General features: G+C 49.5%; 1 protein-coding gene across 2 annotated transcripts in view; it reads left to right on the top strand.

The window, feature by feature from the left end:
- Window positions 1–22,320, top strand: part of TAF1 (TATA-box binding protein associated factor 1) — a 175,647-nt gene extending 153,327 nt beyond the window's left edge. Inside the window, exons 37-40 of one of the 2 annotated variants that reach the window (XM_075323954.1) lie at window positions 12,634–12,732; window positions 16,968–17,118; window positions 17,451–17,625; window positions 21,731–22,320. In XM_075323954.1, coding sequence (XP_075180069.1) covers window positions 12,634–12,732; window positions 16,968–17,118; window positions 17,451–17,625; window positions 21,731–21,947 — 642 coding nt within the window. In that variant the 3' untranslated portion in view covers window positions 21,948–22,320. The remainder of the gene's footprint in view (window positions 1–12,633; window positions 12,733–16,967; window positions 17,119–17,450; window positions 17,626–21,730) is intronic. The other variant, XM_075323955.1, reaches the window with a different exon arrangement.
- The last annotated feature ends 1,472 nt before the right edge of the window (window positions 22,321–23,792 follow it).

Here is a 23,792-nt window from a genome sequence, read left to right as displayed (position 1 = left end):
GTCCTACATGTTTCCCCCTCTAGCTCTCTTGCCCAGAGTCCTGCGCAAGATCAGAATGGAGGGCCGTCGAGTCATCCTCATTGCACCGGACTGGCCCAGGCGAGCTTGGTATCCGGACCTGCTCCAACTGTCCGTGGAGATGCCGTGGCATCTTCCGGACCGTCCAGACCTGCTCTCGCAAGGTCCGTTTTTCCGCCCGAATTCTGCGGCACTCAAATTGATGGCGTGGCTCTTGAGTCCTGGATTTTGACGGCTTCTGGTATTCCTCCTGAAGTCATCTCCACTATGACTCGGGCCTGTAAGTCTTCCTCCGTCAAGATCTATCACAGGACTTGGAAAATTTTCCTGTCCTGGTGTCGCTCTTCCGGCCATTCTCCTTGGCCATTCTCGTTGCCGACCCTTCTGTCTTTTTTACAGTCCGGTCTGCAGCTAGGACTGTCCCTCAACTCTCTCAAGGGACAAGTCTTAGCTCTATCAGTGCTGTTCCAGCGGCGTCTCGCCCGGCTGGCTCAGTTCCTCACCTTCATGCAAGGTGCGTCTCACATCATTCCGCCTTATCGGCGGCCCTTGGATCCCTGGGACCTTAACTTGGTCCTCACGGTATTGCAGAAACCCCCTTTCGAGCCCCTTAGGGAGGTTTCTTTGTATCGTCTTTCTCAAAAGGTGGCCTTTCTAGTTGCCATAACTTCTCTTAGGAGAGTCTCTGATTTGGCTGCGCTCTCCTCGGAGTCACCTTTTTTGGTTTTTCACCAAGACAAGGTAGTTCTCAGTCCGACCCCGGACTTTCTTCCTAAGGTGGTCTCTCCCTTCCACCTTAACCAGGATATTTCCTTGCCTTCCTTCTGTCCGGCCCCTGTTCATCGCTTTGAGAAAGCGCTGCATACTCTAGATCTGGTGCGTGCTCTCCGGATCTATGTGTCTCGCACCGCTGCGCTTAGGCGGTGCACCTCTCTTTTTGTGCTAACCACAGGGCGGCGCAAGGGTCTCTCTGCTTCTAAGCCGACCTTGGCCCGTTGGATTAGATCGATCGACCATTTCGGACACCTACCAGAGTACTCAGGTGCCTCCCCCGCCGGGGATCAAAGCACACTCGACCAGAGCTGTCGGTGCCTCTTGGGCTTTTAGGCACCAGGCTACGGCTCAACAAGTCTGTCAGGCTGCCACTTGGACTAGCCTGCATACCTTTTCGAAGCACTACCAAGTGCATGCTCATGCTTCGGCAGATGCGAGCTTGGGCAGACGCATCCTTCAGGCGGCTGTCGCCCACTTGTGAAGTTAGGCTCCGCCTACTTCTTAGTTTTTTTTGTTTATTCCCACCCAGGGACAGCTTTGGAACGTCCCATGGTCTGGGTCTCCCAAAGGAACGATAAAGAAAGACTAAATTACTTACCGGTAATGGGATTTTCCTGAGTCCACGACATCACCCACGAGAGAGGGATCCGCCCCCTTCAGGACAGGAAACCTACAGATAAAAAGGGGCGGTCCCCCTCCCTCATCAGTTGGTTGCAGAGAACGGGAGAGGAACCGCCAATGAATTAGTAAACAAAACAGACACATCCCAGGACACCGAAGCGTGAAAAAACAAACAAAGGAAGGGCAGGGGTGTAAAGGGTGCTGTCGTGGACTCAGGAAAATCCCATTACCGGTAAGTAATTTAGTCTTTCTTCGGCGCTCTATTGGGAGACCCAGACGATTGGGTGTATAGCACTGCCTCCGGAGGCCACACAAAGCAATTACACTAAAAAGTGTAAGGCCCCTCCCCTTCTGGCTATACACCCCCAGTGGGATCACTGGCTCACCAGTTTTCTGCTTTGTGCGAAGGAGGTCAGACATCCACGCATAGCTCCACTGTTTGTAGTCAGCAGTAGCTGCTGGCTCTATCGGATGGAAGAAAAGAGGGCCCATATAGGGCCCCCAGCATGCTCCCTTCTCACCCGTGGTGGTGCTTGTAAGGTTGAGGTACCTATTGCTGGTACAGAGGCTGGAGCCCACATGCTGCTTTCCTTCCACATCCCCTGGAGGGCTCTGTGGAAGTGGGATCTTGCCGGCCCCCAAGCCCTGGGGCCGGGCTCCATCCACAGACCCAGAGAACCTGCTGGATTTGGAGCGGGAGTGCCGTTCAGGGACAAGGCCCTGCAACTTTCAGGTACTCTGTGTCCCCGGCAGGCACGGACACTCTCAAGGCTTGCTGGGCGTTATAGTGCGCCGGGGACAGTAGCGCTGTACGCTGGGGTTAGGTCACTGCAGCTTTGCTGAGTGACGTTACATGTTGGGAACTACTGCGCCGACCGCTCCTGGAGCGGCGGCGCAGCTGCGACTTGTGGTGCGCCGGGGACTTTGCGCAGACCGCGCTTTTACGGCGGCGGCGCTTCTAACTTTAGCCCCCGGCTTCTGCGGCCTAGCGCCGCTTCGTTCCCGCCCCCACCCTGTCAATCAGGGTAGGGGAGAGACGCTGCTCAATTGGCAGCGCCGAGGGCTGGAGCTTTATTTACATGCTCCAGCCCTCTCACTAGGCACAGGGGGAAGCAGACTTCCCGCTCTTCGTCGGTGTACGCCCAGGGCCCGCCCCCCCTCTCCACAAGGACGCCGGCAGCCATTACACATGCGATCTGGCTGGGGAAAGGCAGCAGGCTCTGGGAGACCCAGACTAGAGGGATTTCTCGCGACCACACACCGCTCCTAAGCGGGCGGTAAGCAGCACAGTAGTGCTGGCCCCACTAGTGCCTCAGTGATATATTAGTGTACTTCTTTCTTGGTACCATATATATATATATATATATATATATTTATATAGTGCACTGTAAGGTCGCTTCTTGGCTGGACACCCTGTACTGCTCTGAGGAGGCAGCAACATGTCATCCGCAAAACGCAAGGCTGCCAAGGCACGGGCTGTGTACACTGTTTGTACTGCATGTGGGGCTGATCTACCGGCAGGCTCCAATGACTCACATTGTGTGCAATGTTCAGTCCCAGTGGCACTTCGTCAGCCAGAGCCTATTGTGGTGGTAGCCCAGGCAGAGACGCCTGTGAACCCTGCCCCGGTGACGGGGACAGACTTTGCAGTGTTTGCTGATAAAATGTCTGAGACTATGACAAAAATCCTGGAGACCTTGCAGGCCAGGCCAGTTCCTCAGACCATGGACACTGCTGTGTCTATGCTCTCCGGTCCCCCTCAGTTGGAACTAATCCGTACTTCAAGGGGGTCTCAAGCATCACAAGCTGAAGTCTCTGACTCAGATGACAGTCCCAGGCAGCCTAAGCGAGCTCGCTGGGAAAGACCCTCGACGTCATCACACTGCTCAGGGTCTCAGCGAGAAGAGTCTCTCTGTGATGAGACTGAGGACGGTGATCAGGATTCTAATCCTGAGGCCCCTCTCAATCTGGATGCCCCTGATGGTGACGCCATGGTTAATGACCTTATATCGGCGATTAATAGACTGTTGGATATTTCTCCCCCAGCCCCTTCAGCAGAGGAGGCAGCTGCACAGCAGGAGAAGTTCCATTTCCTGTATCCCAAGCGTAAATTAAGTGCTTTTTTGGACCACTCTGACTTCAGAGAATCAATCCAGAAGCACGACGCTCATCCAGACAAGCGTTTCTCTAAACGTTCTAAGGATACCCGTTATCCTTTTCCCTCTGAAGTGGCCAAACGCTGGACCCAGTGCCCAAAGGTGGATCCCCCAATTTCCAAGCTTGCGGCTAGATCCATAGTCGCAGTAGAGGATGGCGCTTCACTTAAAGATGCCAACGACAGACAGATGGACCTTTGGTTAAAATCTGTCTATGAAGCTATCGGCGCGTCGTTTGCTCCAGCATTCGCGGCCGTGTGGGCACTACAAGCTATTTCAGCTGGTTTAGCACAGGTGGATGCTATCATGCATCCAGCAGTGCCGCAGGTGGCGTCCCTAACTTCGCAAATGTCTGCGTTTGCGACCTATGCTATCAATGCTGTCCTAGAATCTACGAGCCGTACCTCTATGGCGGCCGCCAATTCTGTGGTTTTGCGCAGAGCCTTATGGTTAAAGGACTGGAAAGCAGATGCTGGTTCCAAAAAATGCTTAACCAGCTTGCCATTATCTAGAGACAGACTGTTTGGTGAGCCATTGGCTGAAATCATAAAACAGTCCAAGGGTAAGGACTCTTCCTTGCCACAGCCCAGAGCAAGTAAACCTCAACAGAAAAAGTGGCAGTCGAGGTTTCGGTCCTTTCGAGGCTCGGGCAAGGCCCAATTCTCCTCGTCCAAAACGACTCAGAAAGGACAAGGGAGCTCAGATTCCTGGCGGGCTCATTCACGCCCCAGGAAAGCAAATGGAGGAACCGCTTCCAAGGCGGCTACCTCATGACTTTCGGCCGCCTCCCTCCGCATCCTCGGTCGGTGGCAGGCTCTCCCGCTTTTGCGACATTTGGCTGTCACAGGTCAAAGACCGGTGGGTAACAGACATTTTGTCTCGCGGGTACAGAATCGAGTTCAGTTCTCGGCCTCCACTTCGGTTCTTCAGAACCTCCCCACACCCCAACCGAGCAGATGCCCTGCTGCAGGCGGTGGACTCTCTAAGAGCAGAAGGAGTCGTGATCCCTGTCCCCCCTCAGGAACGGGGGCGAGGATTTTACTCCAATCTCTTTGTGGTTCCAAAAAAGGACGGCTCCTTCCGTCCTGTTCTGGACCTAAAACTGCTCAACAAGCATGTGAACGCCAGGCGGTTCCGGATGGAATCCCTCCGCTCAGTCATTGCCTCAATGTCCCAAGGAGATTTCCTAGCATCAATAGACATCAAAGATGCTTATCTCCACGTGCCGATTGCTACGGAGCACCAACGCTTTCTGCGCTTCGTGATAGGAGACGACCATCTTCAGTTCGTGGCTCTGCCATTTGGTCTGGCGACAGCCCCTCGGGTGTTCACCAAGATCATGGCAGCAGTGGTAGCAGTCTTGCACTCTCACGGACACTCTGTGATCCCTTACTTGGACGATCTACTGGTCAAGGCACCCTCTCAGGAGGCATGCCAACTCAGCCTGAATTTTGCACTGGAGACTCTCCAGGCGTTCGGGTGGATCATCAACTTCCCAAAGTCAAATCTGTCACCGACCCAATCACTAACGTATCTTGGCATGGAGTTTCATACTCTCTCAGCGATAGTGAAGCTTCCGCTGGACAAGCAGCGGTCTCTACAGACGGGGGTGCAGGCTCTCCTTCAAAGTCAGTCGCACTCCTTAAGACGCCTCATGCACTTCCTCGGGAAGATGGTGGCGGCAATAGAGGCGGTTCCGTTTGCGCAGTTTCATCTGCGTCCACTTCAATGGGACATTCTCCGCCAATGGGACGGGAAGTCGACATCCCTGGACAGGAAAGTCTCCCTTTCCCAGACGGCCAAGGACTCTCTGCAGTGGTGGCTCCTTTCCACCTCATTATCACAGGGAAGATCCTTCCTACCACCGTCCTGGGCGGTGGTCACGACAGACGCGAGTCTGTCAGGGTGGGGAGCAGTGTTTCTCCACCACAGGGCTCAGGGTACGTGGACTCAGCAGGAGTCCATCCTTCAGATCAATGTTCTGGAAATCAGAGCAGTGTTTCTTGCCCTACTAGCCTTCCAGCAGTGGCTGGAAGGGAAGCAGATCCGAATTCAATCGGACAACTCCACAGCGGTGGCATACATCAATCACCAAGGGGGGACTCGCAGTCGGCAAGCCTTCCAGGAAGTCCGGCGCATTATGATGTGGGTGGAAGCCACGGCCTCCACCATATCCGCAGTTCACATCCCCGGCGTAGAAAACTGGGAAGCAGACTTCCTCAGTCGCCAGGGCATGGACGCAGGGGAATGGTCCCTTCACCCGGACGTGTTTCAGGAAATCTGTCGCCGATGGGGAAGGCCGGACGTCGACCTAATGGCGTCCCGGCACAACAACAAGGTCCCAACCTTCATGGCACGGTCTCGCGATCACAGAGCTCTAGCAGCAGACGCCCTAGTGCAAGATTGGTCGCAGTTCCGGCTCCCTTATGTGTTTCCACCTCTGGCACTCTTGCCCAGAGTGCTACGCAAGATCAGATCCGACTGCAGCCGCGTCATACTCGTCGCTCCAGACTGGCCGAGGAGGGCGTGGTATCCGGATCTGTGGCATCTCACGGTCGGCCAACCGTGGGCACTACCAGACCGACCAGACTTACTGTCCCAAGGGCCGTTTTTCCATCGGAATTCTGCGGCCCTCAACCTGACTGCGTGGCCATTGAGTCCTGGATCCTAGCGTCTTCAGGCTTATCCCAAGGGGTCGTTGCCACCATGAGACAGGCTAGGAAGCCCACGTCTGCTAAGATCTACCACAGAACGTGGAGGATATTCTTATCCTGGTGCTCTGCTCAGGGAGTGTCTCCCTGGCCATTTGCATTACCTACCCTTCTTTCTTTCCTGCAATCTGGGTTAGAAAAAGGTTTGTCGCTCGGCTCCCTTAAAGGACAAGTCTCGGCGCTATCCGTCTTTTTTCAGAAGCGTCTAGCACGACTTTCTAAGGTGCGCACGTTCCTACAGGGGGTTTGCCATATCGTTCCCCCGTACAAGCGGCCGTTAGATCCATGGGATCTGAACAGGGTACTAGTTGCCCTCCAGAAGCCGCCCTTCGAGCCTCTGAGGGAGGTTTCACTTTCTAGACTATCACAGAAAGTGGCTTTTCTGGTAGCGATCACATCTCTTCGGAGAGTGTCTGAGCTAGCAGCGCTGTCTTCCAAGGCTCCCTTCCTGGTCTTCCACCAGGACAAGGTAGTGCTGCGCCCCATTCAGGAGTTTCTCCCGAAGGTGGTATCCTCTTTTCATCTTAATCAGGATATCTCTTTGCCTTCGTTTTGTCCTCATGCAGTTCATCGGTATGAGAAGGATTTACATTTGTTAGATCTGGTGAGAGCACTCAGAATCTACATTTCCCGCACGGCGCCCCTGCGCCGTTCGGATGCACTCTTTGTCCTTGTCGCTGGTAAGCGCAAAGGGTCGCAGGCTTCTAAGGCCACCCTGGCTCGATGGATCAAAGAACCAATTCTTGAAGCCTACCGTTCTGCGGGGCTTCCGGTTCCATCAGGGCTGAAGGCCCATTCTACCAGAGCCGTGGGTGCGTCCTGGGCATTGCGACACCAGGCTACGGCTCAACAGGTGTGCCAGGCAGCTACCTGGTCGAGTCTGCACACTTTCACCAAACATTATCAGGTGCATACCTATGCTTCGGCGGACGCCAGCCTAGGTAGAAGAGTCCTGCAGGCGGCAGTTGCCTCCCCGTAGGGGAGGGCTGTCTTTGCAGCTCTAACATGAGGTATTTCTTTACCCACCCAGGGACAGCTTTTGGACGTCCCAATCGTCTGGGTCTCCCAATAGAGCGCCGAAGAAGAAGGGAATTTTGTTACTTACCGTAAATTCCTTTTCTTCTAGCTCTTATTGGGAGACCCAGCACCCGCCCTGTTGTCCTTCGGGATTTTTGGTTTGTTTGCGGGTACACATGTTGTTCATGTTGAACGGTTTTCAGTTCTCCGATGTTACTCGGAGTGAATTTGTTTAAACCAGTTATTGGCTTTCCTCCTTCTTGCTTTTGCACTAAAACTGGTGAGCCAGTGATCCCACTGGGGGTGTATAGCCAGAAGGGGAGGGGCCTTACACTTTTTAGTGTAATTGCTTTGTGTGGCCTCCGGAGGCAGTGCTATACACCCAATCGTCTGGGTCTCCCAATAAGAGCTAGAAGAAAAGGAATTTACGGTAAGTAACAAAATTCCCTTCTTTCCTTTCGTCACGACAGCACCCACGAGAGACTTAGAGAGAATACACACTGAGGGCGGGATAACCGTGTGAAGGGCCAAGCTGCCAAACGGAATGTCAGTGGAAGAACAAAGGGCCAGCCGGCAGAGCCCGGAAAAGGTGGAAGGAGAAGACCAGGTCGCAGCCTTACAAATACCGTCGATGAGACATCCGCCACGGCCACCAAAGAGGAGGCCCACCGCCCAGGAGAACGATCCGTCACCGAGGAGGACAGAGGAACTTGCCGCACCACAGATGCGAGGGAAACAGCAGCCCACAGCCATCGGGGCAAGGGACGTCACGGCACCGGAGGACCTCATCCGGAACCCTGAAAGACAAAAAACAAAGACCTACCCTGCCGCCAAGGGGCCGACCGAGCGACCTAGGGGATAACAGTGCCCCCCCCGTCTAGGTTGCGAAACGAAGGAAGGGAGAAAGAGCACTCGACTGCGGGGAAACAGGGACGCCACCCGGGGCAAGAAGCCGGGTTCGCCACAAGAACAATCCGATCCGGAACACCCCAAGGAAGGAAGGACCAACGGACAGGGCCGGACGGGCGCGAACACGCCCGGCAGAAGCAAGGGCGACAAAGAGGCGGGGGTCAGGGACAGCAACGTACCGGACGAGGAGGAGAGGGGTTTGAAGGGCGCAAGGGTCAGGGCGCCCAACCCTAGAGCAAGATCCCAGGGAGGAGCGCCGGTTACACGGACCGGCCGGAACGAAGCGCACAACCCTCCAGAACCCGCAATATGGGAATTGAACAGGGCGCCCAGGCAGAAACAGGCACCCGGAGGGGACCGACCGAGAGACCCATAACCCTTCCCGACTGGAGAACGCCAGAACAGAGGACATCGGGACCACAGCAGACGAGGAGACAGGAAGGGAGGCAAGGAAGATCATCCACGGCCGACCACAAGGTCGGGTGCGGACTGGTGGCCTACTGCGCAGCAAGGACGGGAAGGCAGCAACGCCCCTACAAAAAACACGCCGGCAAGTGGAGTCCCGTGACGCGGGGAGGAAGGAAGGGACTCTGTGACAGGAGGTCTGGCCGGGACGGAAGAACCCAGGGGCCCGGGATAGGCACGCGACTCAGGAGGGAGAACCAGGGATGGCTGGGCCAGAAGGGAGCAGTAAGGAACACCAGAGCCAGGTCCTCCCGCTGCCCCGAGAGAGGGATCCGCCCAGCGAGGACAGGAAACCAGTCCGAAGAGAAGGGCGGCACAACTCCCCCCCCCCCCCCCCCCCCCCTTCCCCAGGTCCGGATGCAAGACTAGAGACTCAGAGGCGAAGCATGAAGCTCGAGGCACCAGGCCAGGCGCAAAGCCAGGGAGGCGCAAGGCGTCAGAGGAGCAGAGCACAAGGCGCAAGGCGTAGAGACGCAGAGGGCAGAGATGTCCGGCCAGAGGCACGGGGTCAGAAGCACAAGACAAGAGGCGCAAGGCGCCAGGGCAGAGGCGCAAGACCAGAACACAGGCCCATGCGGCCAAGAGGCACAGAGGCCAAGAGGCACAGAGGCGCCAAGAGGCACAGAGGCGCCCAGAGGCCAAGAGGCACAGAGGCGCCAAGAGGCACAGAGGGCAAGTGGCCAGGAGGCACAGAGGGCAGGAGGCACAGAGGGCAGGAGGCCAGGAGACACAGAGGGCAGGAGGCACAGAGGCCCGAGGCCAGGAGGCACAGAGGCACGGGGCCAGGAGGCCCAAGGTCGGGAGCCACAGAGGCCAGGAAGCCACAGAGGCCAGGAAGCCACAGAGGCCAGGAAGCCACAGGCCAGGAAGCCACAGAGGTCAGGAAGCCACGAGCCACAGAGGCCACCGAGGCCAGGAGGCCCAGAGACAAGGAAGGCCAGAGGCCAGGAAGGCCAGAGGCCAGGAAGCCCGGAAGCCCAGAGGCCAGGAAGCCCAGAGGCCAGGAAGCCCAGAGGCCAGGAGGCCAGGAAGCACAGAGGCCAGGAAGCACAGAGGCCAGGAAGCCAGGAAGCACAAGATCCGGAAGCACAGAGGCAGGAGGCAACAGAGGCACGCGGCCAGGAAGCACAAGGCACAGAGGCAGGAGACACAGAGGTCCGAGGCCAGGAGGCACAGAGGCCCGAGGCCAGGAGGCACCAAGGCCAGGAGGCACAGAGGCCCGAGGCCAGGGGGCACAGAGGCCCGAGGTCAGGAGGAACAGAGGCCCAAGGGCAGGAGGTACAGAGGCACGAGGCCCGGAAGCACGAGGCCAGGGGGCACAGAGGCCCGGAGGCACAGAGGCCAAGAGGCACAGAGACCAGGAAGCACAGAGACCAGGAGGCCACAGAAGCCAGGAGGCCCAGAGGCCACAGAAGCCAGGAGGCCCAGAGGCCACAGAAGCCAGGAGGCCCAGAGGCCACAGAAGCCAGGAGGCCCAGAGGCCACAGAAGCCAGGAGGCCCAGAGGCCACAGAAGCCAGGAGGCCCAGAGGCCACAGAAGCCAGGAGGCCCAGAGGCCACAGAAGCCAGGAGGCCCAGAGGCCACAGAAGCCAGGAGGCCCAGAGGCCACAGAAGCCAGGAGGCCCAGAGGCCACAGAAGCCAGGAGGCCCAAAGGCCACAGAAGCCAGGAGGCCCGGAGGCCACAGGAGGCCCGGAGGCCACAGAAGCCCGGAGGCCACAGAAGCCAGGAGGCCCAGAGGCCACAGAAGCCAGGAGGCCCAAAGGCCACAGAAGCCAAGAGGCCCGGAGGCCACAGAAGCCAAGAGGCCCGGAGGCCACAGAAGCCAAGAGGCCCGGAGGCCACAGAAGCCAAGAGGCCCGGAGGCCACAGAAGCCAAGAGGCCCCGAGGCCACAGAAGCCAAGAGGCCCCGAGGCCACAGAAGCCAAGAGGCCCCGAGGCCACAGAAGCCAAGAGGCCCCGAGGCCACAGAAGCCAAGAGGCCCCGAGGCCACAGAAGCCAAGAGGCCCCGAGGCCACAGAAGCCAAGAGGCCCCGAGGCCACAGAAGCCAAGAGGCCCCGATGCCACAGAAGCCAAGAGGCCCCGAGGCCACAGAAGCCAAGAGGCCCCGAGGCCACAGAAGCCAAGAGGCCCCGAGGCCACAGAAGTCAAGAGGCCCGGAGGCCACAAAGGCTCGGAGGCCAGGAGGCCACAGAGGCCAGGAGTCCACAGGGGCCAGGAGTCCACAGGGGCCAGGAGTCCACAGGGGCCAGGAGTCCACAGGGGCCAGGAGTCCACAGGGGCCAGGAGTCCACAGAAGCCAGGAGTCCACAGAGGCCAGGAGTCCACAGAGGCCAGGAGTCCACAGAGGCCAGGAGTCCACAGAGGCCAGGAGTCCACAGAGGCCAGGAGTCCACAGAGGCCAGGAGTCCACAGAGGCCAGGAGACCACAGAGGCCAGGAGACCACAGAGGCCAGGAGACCACAGAGGCCAGGAGACCACAGAGGCCATCACAGACCAGGAATTCCACAGCATGGGAGAGGGGACGCCGATGGCAGAGTGACCGCCACCCAGAGAGGCACCGACCTCGGACAGGAGGGCAGTGGGAAGGACGGGCAGAGATCCTCATCCGAGCCGCAGGAGCAGTAGCACTGCCGGGCTACCACCGTGGAGACAGAGCGCGGACGCGGCAGGCTCCGGACACACCCCCTCCCGCGTGCTTTCACACGCCGTGTAGCCGCAAGTCGCAGGCACGCGACACATGAGAGGCTCCGGCCCGACCGACAGACAGCAACTCACCGTCACTCGCAGCGTCCGGCTCAGGATGGAGGGGTCCGCGGGCTTCACCAGGAACCTCCCCGGGCGCTCCCCGGAAGCGCTCCTGTGCACTTCCGGCTCACTGCAGCAGAGAGCGCGCCCCGCCGTGGCAGGGCCCCCCCCCCGCCGCGCACACGTGTGGAAGAAGCACGCTCTGTTGCAGGCGTCTTTTCCCTGGAGGCAAAGCCGGACCAAGAGAAAGAGGACGAGGTGCACCGGAGGACGGAGTCCACGAGGGGAGCTCCACCGACCGTGCTTCCGGATCCTGAGCTCCGCCGTTCCCCTGGAGACCGCACGGACTCAACCGGGCCCAGGTACTGTAGGTTCCGATCCCTGCAGGACAGGAAACCAACTGATGATGAGGGAGGGGGACCGCCCCTTTTTATCTGTAGGTTTCCTGTCCTGAAGGGGGCGGATCCCTCTCTCGTGGGTGTTGTCGTGACGAAAGGAAAAAAGAGAATTTTGTTACTTACCGTAAATTCTTTTTCTTATAGTTCCGTATTGGGAGACCCAGCACCCTCCCTGTTGCCTGTTGGCATTTTTTCTTGTTCCGTGTGTTATCACCGGCTGTTGTCGTGGACAGAGTCTCCGGTTGTTCCGGTTCTTACTCGGTTCTACTTGTGGGTGGCTATTCTCCTTCAGCTTTTGCACTAAACTGGCTAGGACTGGCTACCAGGGGGTGTATAAGCTCAGAGGGAGGAGCTACACTTTTAAGTGTAGTACTTTGTGTGTCCTCCGGAGGCAGAAGCTAAACACCCATGGTCTGGGTCTCCCAATACGGAACTATAAGAAAAAGAATTTACGGTAAGTAACAAAATTCTCTTTTTTTTAATTGAGTCAAGTGGGTGGTCCTAATCCGTGAGAGATCATTAGCTCTGTATGCACATCTATACAGGGATGACTGTCAGTCACTGATTAGAAATGGACGTCTATGCATATAAAAAGTGCATGGATTTCCATGAAAAAATCTGTTTGTTGTTTTTTTTGGGTTTTTTTTACATCTGTATATAGAAATTTGTCCCGCTTCTCCTGCTGTGTAACGTTTCCCACAGATTGCACAACACTCCCAAGCTGACCGGTTCCCTTTTTAAGGAAAAGGGCATCGTTCTAGCTGTTTGTAAGAATAACAGCTCTATGATATTACGGTTATTTTTTATCTGCAGATGAGACTAGGAAGAAACCGTCTAGGGGAAGATGATTCTGATGTTGACATAGAAGGATATGAGGATGATGATGATGGGAAACCTAAGACTCCAGCCCCTGTAAGTTTCCCTTGAAGGGAATCTGTCTCCAGGTTTTTGTCAGCTAATCTGAGAGCAGCATATCATACGTGCAGGGATCCTGATTCCAGCAATGTCACTTATTGGGCTGCTTAGTGTAGTGCTTAGTGTAGTTTTCATAAAATCAGTGATTAATAAGCAGTAGATTATCATTAGAGGACTACTTATCCTGTTGCCAGGTAGTCCAGCATATTCCTGAGCTCTGTTTAACTGCTACATCTGCAGCAGAGAAAACATTGATTTTATCAAAATGACAGCAAACAGCTCAGTAAGTGACGAATTGCTGGAATCAGGGTCTCTGTCTCTACATTATGCTGCTCTCATATGGGGGAGCAGAAATCTAGTGACAAAGTCTCTTTTAAAGGTGTTTTTCACCAATTTACAAATAAAACCAAAGAGGATCTGGCAGCAGTCCGATCCACAGCAACATGCATCGGTTACTGGATGTCTGATAACAGCCAGGTATATTTGACTCTGAAACACTGCATAGTTTCACAGAAAAACGCACTTTAAAAGATGCCAGGGAAAGAGCCACTCTGGAGACTTTTCTGGCAGGCGGGTCCCCAGCAGCTTCTCCCTGCCCGCTCCCATGGATTACTGGGTCTCCACCCATGTGCACATACATAATCTATAAGAGTCCATCACTGTAATAGAGCATATGTACAACCTACAAAGAAATCCAGGACTAAAGGCCGCTTTACACGCTGCGATATCGTACCCGCCCCCATCGTTTGTGCGTCACGGGCAAATCGCTGCCTGTGGCGCACAAAATCGCGCTGACCCGTCAAACTACTTACCTGCCTAGCGACGTCGCTGTGACCAGCGTACCGCCTCCTTTCTAAGGGGTCGGTTCCTTCAGCGTCACAGCGACGTCACTAAGCGGCCACCCAATCAAAGCGTAGGGGCGGAGATGAGCGGGACGAACATCCCACCCACCTCCTTCCTTCCTCATTGCTGGCAGGACGCAGGTAAGGTGAGGTCCCTCGTTCCTGTGGTGTCACACATAGCAGGAACGACGAACAACATCGTAATTGCAGCAGCAACGATAATTGAGATTAGGGCGGGATGTCCCCGATTTAGCGATTTTGAACGTTTTTGCAACGATTCAAAATCGCTAATAGGTGTCACACGCAACGACATCGCTAACGCGGCCGGATGTGCGGCACAAAATCCGTGACCAAAACAACTTCGCTTTAGCGATATCGTAGCGTGTAAAGCGGCCTTAAGACTGAAGTTGGAAATAATTGATTTTTTTTTTATGACATTTATCCACAAAATATTTAAAATTACTATGCAGATATCACAAATAAGCCCATCAAGGGGTAAAGGGACCAGGACAAGGAACAAATATGAATATAAAGAGCTATCACAGACATAGAAGTGGCTAATAATACAAAATATTGCACTTTATCCAGTTATCCAGATTATAGTGTGTGTGTGTGTGTGTGTGTGTGTGTAAAAGATATACCTAACCGAATAATGCAAGCTGACCTCTGCATCAAGAGAGATCAAATTACCTGTAGTCATATATGAAAGTGTGAGAGAGTTTCTGAAGCTCCCACCTGGACGCGCGTTTCACTGTCACACCGGTTTTGTCAGGAGTCTATTTTTATACTTTGATAGCCAATATTTACCACACTTTATTATACAATGCACCTTCCACAAATAATTTAGAACTTAAAGGAGTTGTCCGACATAAACTCCAAAACATTTTTGAAACTAATCTGTGCTGTATTGTCATATAAAACACCCCTACATTTTTTTTTTTTTTGTTTTCTATCGTTTGATCCTCTTGAATTTTCACTTTATTTTCTGCAGCCGCTTTATTTACCTACAGCTCAACCAAACATGACATGTTTGACTGCCGAACTTCACAGCCACAGCTGACACTGCCCGTCCTCAGTGTCCAGCCTCACCCTCTGCACACACATTCCCTGTCAGTATTCTGCCCCAGCACCTGATAGATAAATGAATACTATGTAATGAAAATTATATATAGCCCCTAATGTGAGTCTATAGGAGATACATACATACATACATACATACTCACACACACATACACCTAGAGTTATAAAATATATATTATATATAATCCTCCCTCATGCACTCTCTTTTGTCCCCCTACACTGTCTCCTCTGCCCCCCTAGCAGCTAGCAGCCCCCTATCTCTCACCCCTGCACTTTCTTCTCTGCCCCCCCAGCTTTTGTCTCTCACCTGTGCACTCTCTTCTCTGCCCCCCGATCTGTCACCTGTTCACTCTCTTCTCTGCCCCCCCCCTCTGTTACCCGTGCACTCTGTTCTCTACCCACCCCTGCTCTGTCACCTGTGCACTCTTCTCTTCTCTGCCCCCCGCGCTCTCTCTCCCATGCTGTGTCTTCTCTGTGCTGTGATGCAGCATCCTTACAGCTAGGTGATACAAAGCTCAGTGCTGGTGACCGGTGATGCCCCTGCTCTCTGCTCCTGACTGTATTTAGAAGCCAGAAGCGCCGGAGGCTGCATTCATCATGGAGTGAGGAGAGAGACAGCGCACGGGGGAGGGAGGTCACAGTTACTTGGGCACCATACAGTGTCCTAGACAGAGAGGGCAACCCTGTTTGTCCAGGACCTGGGCACATACAGGACACAGCATAGCAGTGCACAGGGAGCGGGAGAGAGTACGGAATGTGGGGAGAGGGCGGGGAAGGATGAGAAGGGGCGAGGGCTCATCGCACTGTACATGCCCAGCAGGGCGGCAACATGATGTCGGCTGTGATGACCGTCTACAAGGCGAGCATAAGCTCCTGCCCCTGTCGATGTGACATCACAGGAAGCCGCAAAATACCGGCAGGAGTGGTCACATGACCGCTCTGAGCCGGGGGGAGAGGGGATGACAGCAGGGCAGGTAGGTAGATGCTATCAACTTACCTGCCCCAATGTAGCCCAATAGTGAAATAACAAAAAATAAGTAAAATAAGCCGGATAACCCCTTAGTCGATCATAATCAAATCCTATATGCAGATGGTAAGCCATAGTTAGGTCGATACTTATGTACTATTTGCTGGCCTATTTCTAGGCCTTGGTGCTATTTCATTTAATTATAGTCTTGGATTATATAGTTATATTAAATAACCACTGTATGTCTTACATGGATCAAGTGCAATATTTAGCAATTATTAATTAATTCTATGTCTGTGTGACACCTCTTTATATACACATTTGTTCCGTGTCTTGGTCCCTTTACCCCTTGGAGTTATTTATATATTTTTTTTTTTAACTTTGTTTTATTAACAATTTCAAACATGGTACAACTGACATTTGCCATAGAAATATAGCTCAGTATATAGATAGTAATATTTGAATATAACAATGAACAGTCATATAAAGTCCATAATATCTGTAGCACTTAAGATAGAACAATGTTATTATCCAAACTTCTTATCATTTGCATATATATCTAATTTTATATTGAGCATAAGAACAGCTCTAACTATCAGCATGACCATGTTCTGAAAACTAGAAAGAGGAAGAGAAAAAGAAAGAAAGAAAGAACAACAGCCACATTGCATTATTATACCTCAATATACCGTTGGACAGTGTTTCATATCCCAACATCTAACGGGAACCACCATTAGTCGCATAATCTCCCTCAAACCTCCGCAAGTGTGTCTGGAGAAGAATTCCACAAACCCCAGATTTTGTTAAATTTTCCCGGGCACCCCCTATTATAATATACCACCCGCTCATAGACTATGGTTGCATCGACTAGTTTAACCCAGGACCGCACAGTTGGATTCAAATCTCCCATCCACCTTAGAGCTATTAATTTCCTAGCCAGAAACAATGCCTCTCTGAGGAATATTGTCATGTAATGATCCCAGGACTCTATCTCCACCACCCCAAACAGGCATATCAAAGGGTCACACAAAACAGGAATTGAATTACACAGTATTTTTAATACTTTCTGGATGGATCTGCACTTGTAGAGAGACCTGTGAATCCAGTGCAGCAGACATGGAGAAGCCGCAGGGCACCTGTCTGTCCGACCAGTCTACACCACGGCTCGGTCCTCAGCGGCTTGTAAAGTGTATCTTTCTCTGAAATGCCGCAGCATTTCAAAGTCAAACAGTGCCTAATACATGCTGCCTGTGAATCGAGCAGCATGTATCAGCTGTCAGGTTTTCTTTAAGACTTCACAGTTTTTTTTAATATTTACTTCAATTCTTTATATTTCTTCTTAGGAAATTGAAGATGTTGATGGAGACTTGGCAGAGGAAGATGAGAACATAGTGCAGATGCCTCAGGCCAGTGTATTATATGAGGATTTACTGATGTCTGATGGTGAAGATGATGATGATGGAAGCGATGAGGAAGGGGATAATCCATTCTCTTGTAAGTATATTGTTTTCATTTGATGATCTGTATAATTCACAATTACTTTTCATCAGACATCAGTTTATATTTTTATTATTATACTGTCCACATTGATCATATCTTAGGGCAAGGTGCACAATTCATGAAATTTGTGCACCCCGCACTATTGTTATTTGCATCATGCACAGTACTGACGCACGTGTGTGTGTGTGTGTGTGTGTTTGTGTGTGTGTGTGCTGCGCGTAGATATAAATGTGTGTGTACGCTGTGTGTAGATATGCGTTACCAAATATTTCTGAATTTCTAACTTTTATGAATTCCACCCATTTTTGTACATATTTTCTATGCAGCCATCCAGCTGAGTGAGAGTGGCAGTGACTCTGAGATTGAGTCTGGAGGACTTAGACCTAAGCAGCCTCACATGATGCAGGAGAATACCAGACTGGGGATGGAAAATGATGAAAGTATGATGTCTTATGGAGAAGGATTGGAGACCTCACAAGGGTTGGAAGACAGCAACATCAGGTTTGTAGTGGCTCTTCAGTAATTTATAGAGGATAAGAACTGATAACTTATAAATTTATATTATTGAAAACTGTTACACAACAATAATACATGTATTTCCAAAAGACTTCTTTTGAAGTGGGAAACAAAAGAACAATATGCATTGTACTTCAAAAGGTGTGTATAAAGGAGCTGCTCAGGTACATGTGTCCTTGCATAGTCTGATATTAGCAAGTCACTTAAAAGTCATGTTGTGTTGTTGAAGCATAGAAACAATATGCGCTACTCTATCATCAAACCTTAAGTACAAGCTCAGAATTTGCCAGAAATCTGCAGTTACGGTGTGACACTGCAGACACTCTAAAGAGCGTAATCTACCCATTTGGTGCAACCTTGATGGGGTCAGGTAGACTTGGTGAATAATGTGTAATTGAGTCACTGAAGGTGAGACATAAAGAGAGAATTTCCAGATCTCCCAAGTCCTCCCCCCTGATAGTGGGCATAAGCAGCTCCCATTTGTCTTTCACCTCTAGTGAAGTTGTACCAATACCTATTGATAACATGTATGTGTACAGGGCTGATATGAGACTTTTTGGGTCTTGTGACTTAAAGGGCTTGTCCACTACTTTGACATTGATGGCCTATCCTTAAGATAGGTCATCAATGTCTGATCGGCCGGGGTCCGACACCCCGTACCCCCGCTGATCAGCTGTTCTCGTTTCTGGTGGAAGCATCAGGCAGCCGGAAATAGTGGCAGAATGTTAGAAGAGAGATGGAGAGATCCCTTTTACTGTCCTGATGAATGTTGATCCTTAAATATTTAAAATGTGTAACCAATGGTAAAGGTGACAAATAATCTAAATGGGTAGAGGGCCCGAATGAGAGAGGCATGAACGCCAATTTGTTCCAATTTATAGAAGGACCATAAAATCTTAAAAAAAAAGTATATATAGATAACAAGAGGTAAAATGTCCCCGACCTGGTCCATAAAAATGATCATGTCATCAGCGTATAACCCAATGGTGTCCGTCCGATCAGCTATAGATAGTCCTTTAATTAGTGGTTGGAGTAAATTCTAATATCTAATGTTTCAATAGCCAGAGCACACAAAGCAGGATAGGAGGTACACCCCTGACGAGTTCCTCTATTAAACAAGAAAGATGCAGATGGCAGACCAATCACCACTACCCTAGCTTTAGGGGCCACATATAGTATACTTATCTTTTTACGGAATTTGGGACCAAATCCAAATTGTTTAAGACATGCCGCCAGAAGTGACCATTCTAGTGCAGCATGCTTTCATGGCATCAACTGAAGCTAATGGCCAGCTGTAGTGAACTGTATTGGACTGTCAATTGTATCCTTCTAATATTCATGGAAGTGCTCTTGCTCTGCATAAGCCCCATTTGGTCTGGCTGTATTAAATCTTGAGTCTCTTTGAGTCTCATAGCATGAATCTTTGTAAGGATTTTATAATCATTTACTAAAGAAATCTGCCAATAAGATCTGCAATCCTTAGGATCCTTCGATTCTTTTAATAATACAATAATGTTAGCTTCATAAAAGGAAGTGGGCAAAGGCTCGCTGTGAGGATTGAATATCTTTTCATATCTAATATACAATTCCAATTCGAGCCCATCTGGGCCCCGTGCTTTACCGGAGGCCATGTCACTCATGGCTGTGATAATTTCCCCTAGAGCAGGGATGTCAAACTCAAATACACAGAGGGACAAAGTTAAAAATTTGGACAAAGTTGTGGGCCAACCTAGTCGCAGACACCACATAGTCCTCCATACAGAATAATGGGCCCCACATAGTCCTCCATACAGAGTAATGGGCCCCACATAGCCCTCCACACAGAATAATGGACCCCACATAGTCCTCCATACAGAGTAATGGGCCCCACATAGTCCTCCATACAGAATAATGGGCACCTGGCATCACAGGCCAAATAAAATCAACCTGTGGGTCAGTGTTTGATACATGTGCTTTAGAGTGATATCCACATCTAAAAAGGTTTTCTGACTCTCATGAAGAGTAGGGAACTGTAAATCCGCGACGTACGAAAGGCAATTATCTATATTAACAGGGCACTTTAGATTTGTATTAAGTGTCATAATGTTGAGTGAGCATGCTTGATATGCATCAGGGTGCTCGGCCGAGTATCACGGGTGCTTGGATGTGTCATCCGTGAAATTTGCCTTGCAATACATTATACTAGTGATCAGAGCAATAAAAGTTAATTTCTCATATAGGGAGTATGTAAAAAAGAAAAACAAATTGTAAAAAAAAAAAAATACTATACCAATAAATGCATATGTTTATGTAAAAACAAAAATATAAAAAAAAAATACACAACTTTAGTATCGCCGCATCCTGAACAACCTGATCTATAAAAGTGTCTCACCAGTTAACTCCTTCAGTGAACACAGTAAAAAAAAAAAGTAGCAAAAACTGTCATTCCATCACACACCTCACAAAGTGTAATAAAAAACAATAAAAAAAACTGTCAATTAAAATACATCTCTGAAAACGTTATCTTGTTTCGTAAAAACAAGCCGCCTTACAGCTCAATCAGCAAAAAAATAAAGCTATAGCTCTCAGAATACAGCAATGCAAAAACAATATTTTTTTCTATAAAATTATTTTATGGTATAAAAAGCCGCAAAATGTAAAAGAAAAATTTAAATGTGGTATCACTGTAATCCTATTGACTCAAATAAATAAAGCTATCTTATCACTTTTACGACATGGTGAATGGCATAAAAAACAATTCCTGAATTGCTGTTTGTTCTTGACTCTGCCTAACAAAAATCAGAATAGAAAGTGATAATTTATTTTTGTTATCTGGCTCAAAATGGTATCAATAAAAATTTGAACTAATCCAGCAAAAAACAAACCCTCACATAACTGTCAGCAGAAAAAATGCTAAAAATAGAGCCTTCAAAATTCAGTGATACACTAAAAACGCTGTTTTACAACATAAAGGTTTTTGTATTAGCCAAACCTAAACAAACATATATAAATCTGGTATCGCTGTAATCGTACTCACCAGATGAATAAAACTATCTAATCAGTTATACTGCAAGGTGAACGACGTATAAAGCAATAAATGAAACCAATAGCTACTGTAGATTTGTTCATTCTGCCTCCCAATGATCGCAGTAAGGTATGGCTCACATTTATCTTGTGCACTACACTGAGCACATACACCGGGGATAACGTGTAAATCTCTGAAAATTGCAATTCAGACAAAATTCCAAACGGAAAATTCACTAATGAGGCAGAGGGAGTCACTTTGAACTCCTGTCTGGCCTGTGGTGAGGCGGTGTCCATCTTTTTACACATTTTCTTTAGACGTGCACAAAAGTGCGGTCATCAACAGTTTTGTGCACCTTTGAAAAGACACTCATGATCAGAGGCCAAATGGAGTCCAGAGTAACTCTGCTGCCTCATTAGTGAATGGATCTGTCAGGGGTTTTGCTTGAATCATGTATTTTGGACATCTAGATGGAAACCCTGATGTAAGCTCTAAGTATAGAGCACAGGATAAATGGGAACTAATACAAAATGTTCTGTACCCAAATTACCACCAATAGCATTCAACTCAACCCACAAAAAAAAGTCCTCACTCTGATCCGTCATCTGTTAACAGAAGTATAGAGGGGGCTTCCACGTTACTGGCTGCACAATGGCTCTAGAAAAGCCTTTTGGCTCTATCTGGAAGAAAATCAACAATAGTTTGTAATCTACAAATCCATTCTCATTCAGTCGCTACTATTTATCTTCACATTCCGAGAAAAGTACTACTTAAAAAATTGCGAAGTGCACTTGCCATAAAATGTGCTTATCCTTATTTGGCTGTGCTGAGACTGGTGTTTTTTATGGTCCGTGTACGATCCACAATGCTCAGACTGAATACTGGTCTCCTGACCTGAACTTACAGCCTGATGGGTATCTATGAAGCTGTAAGTTCAGGTTGGGAAACCCGCCATCAGCATAGACATTGCAACTTGTATACAGACCGTGAAATACACCCTTCTGAACCTAGCCTCCTAGAGATTATTTGATTTTTATGTAAGAGGTAGTCATATCTAATTGAATCAAACTGATTTGTGTTTTATAGTTATGGAAGTTATGAGGAGCCTGACCCAAAATCTAATACTAGAGACACTAGTTTTAGTAGTATCGGAGGCTATGAATTATCAGAAGAAGAAGAGGACGAAGAAGAAGAGCGTCATGGGCCCAATGTACTCAGTCGTATCCAGCTATCAGAAGATGAAGAAGACAGCGAAGAGTTTGCATCAATTCATGGGGATAGTGACATGGATTCTGATAATTAAAATATTAAATGTTACACTGTCTCCCCTCCTATGTAGACTATGTATTATATATATGTTATTTTAAAGTCTGTTTTTCATTACATTTAAACATATGATTTTACGCCATTAATAGACTTGTCATAAAAATATGTTCTCATAAAACAGAACTGAGCGTCTGTGTGACAAGACCTTCGCAATATATGTGAAATTGTGTTCTTTCAGGGTTTTAAACATGTGAAGCAGCTCTGTATCAGAGGTCTGTTTACCCGAAGCCACGTACAGCTGAAGTGCCCTGGTAATGTGTGCTCGACTGTGCAAATATTGTCTGTGAGTTTCCAGTGTAATATACAAAGTTTTTCATGTAATGTTTGTTAATAAAGCTCACTTTGATATACGTTAGGCTTCGCTTTTTAATACTTAGGACTCCAGGAAAAAGATGAAAAATATATGTGTATGTATATGTGTATGTATATGTATATGTATGTATATATATATATATGTGTATGTATATGTATGTGTGTGTGTATATGTATATATATATATATATATATATATATATATATATATATATATATATATATATAATTATATTAGTACAGACCAAAACTTTGGACACACCTTCTTATCTCTAGAACAACTATTAAGAGGGGACTTTGTGCAGCAGGCCTTCATGGTAAAATAGCTGCTAGGAAACCACTGCTAAGGACAGGCAACAAGCAGAAAAGACTTGTTTGAGCTAAAGAACACAAGGAATGGGCATTAGACCAGTGGAAAACTGTGCTTTGGTCTGATGAGTCCAAATTTGAGATCTTTGGATCCAACCACCGTGTGTTTGTAGAAAAGGTGAACGGATGGGCTCTACATGTCTGGATCCCACCGTGAAGCATGGAGGAGGAGGTGTGATGGTGTGGAGGTGCTTTGCTGGTGACACTGTTGGGTATTTATTCACAATTGAAGGCATACTAAACCAGCATAAACCAGCATGGCTACTACAGCATCTTGCAGCGGCATGCTGTTCCATCTGGTTTGCGTTTAGTTGGACCATAATTTATTTTTCAACAGGACAATGACTTCAAACACACCTCCAGGCTGTGTAAGGGCTATGTGACTAAGAAGGAGAGTGATGGGTGCTACACCAGATGACCTGGCCTCCACAGTCACCAGACCTGAACCTAATTTTGCAGAACCTAGAATATGAGACATATTTTCACTTGTTTCACACTTTTTTAAGTATTTCATTCCACATGTTTTCATTCATAGTTTTGATGTCTTCAATGTGAATATATATATATATATATATATATATATATATATATATTTTATTAGCAACATCTGTCATTTTTCTTCAACCCAGTACCTAAATTTTCATGCATAGTTTAGTCGCTTGGCCTCTTCTACATGTGAAAGATATGACTTTTGCCGGCAAATCTTCGATTGAGACCACTTCTGGCCACACACTTCTCCAAACAATAGATGCATGTAACTGGGGTCCCTCTGGCTGCTCCCTATTTTGTGCTGATGACACTGCTGGACCTGATTTAGGAAAGCAGTTAACATTGTATGTTATCTGCTGCACTAAGTTTCCTTGGCCAACCATCGTGTCTTTGGTCCTAAAGGTTGCCCTCGATATGACAGGCCACAGCTCCCCTATACTTGGTATAGTGCCCCCACACAACTTTCTATGTACAGTAATACCCCTCACACTGTATGATGCCTCCACAATAGTCCCCACACTGTTTTATAACCCCCACAATGTGTCATCTCAGCTGTCTCCACACTGATGGCATCCACAATAATCTATACACTGTGTGATGCCCGCTGCCCGCACCGTAGTCCCCACACTGTATGATACCTGCACTGTAGTCC

Source organism: Anomaloglossus baeobatrachus, chromosome 9, assembly GCF_048569485.1.
Source record: "Anomaloglossus baeobatrachus isolate aAnoBae1 chromosome 9, aAnoBae1.hap1, whole genome shotgun sequence".
In the NCBI taxonomy this organism is placed as follows: Eukaryota; Metazoa; Chordata; class Amphibia; order Anura; family Aromobatidae; genus Anomaloglossus; species Anomaloglossus baeobatrachus.
Note: the sequence above shows the minus strand (reverse complement) of the source record. Positions and strands in the feature narration are given on the sequence as shown.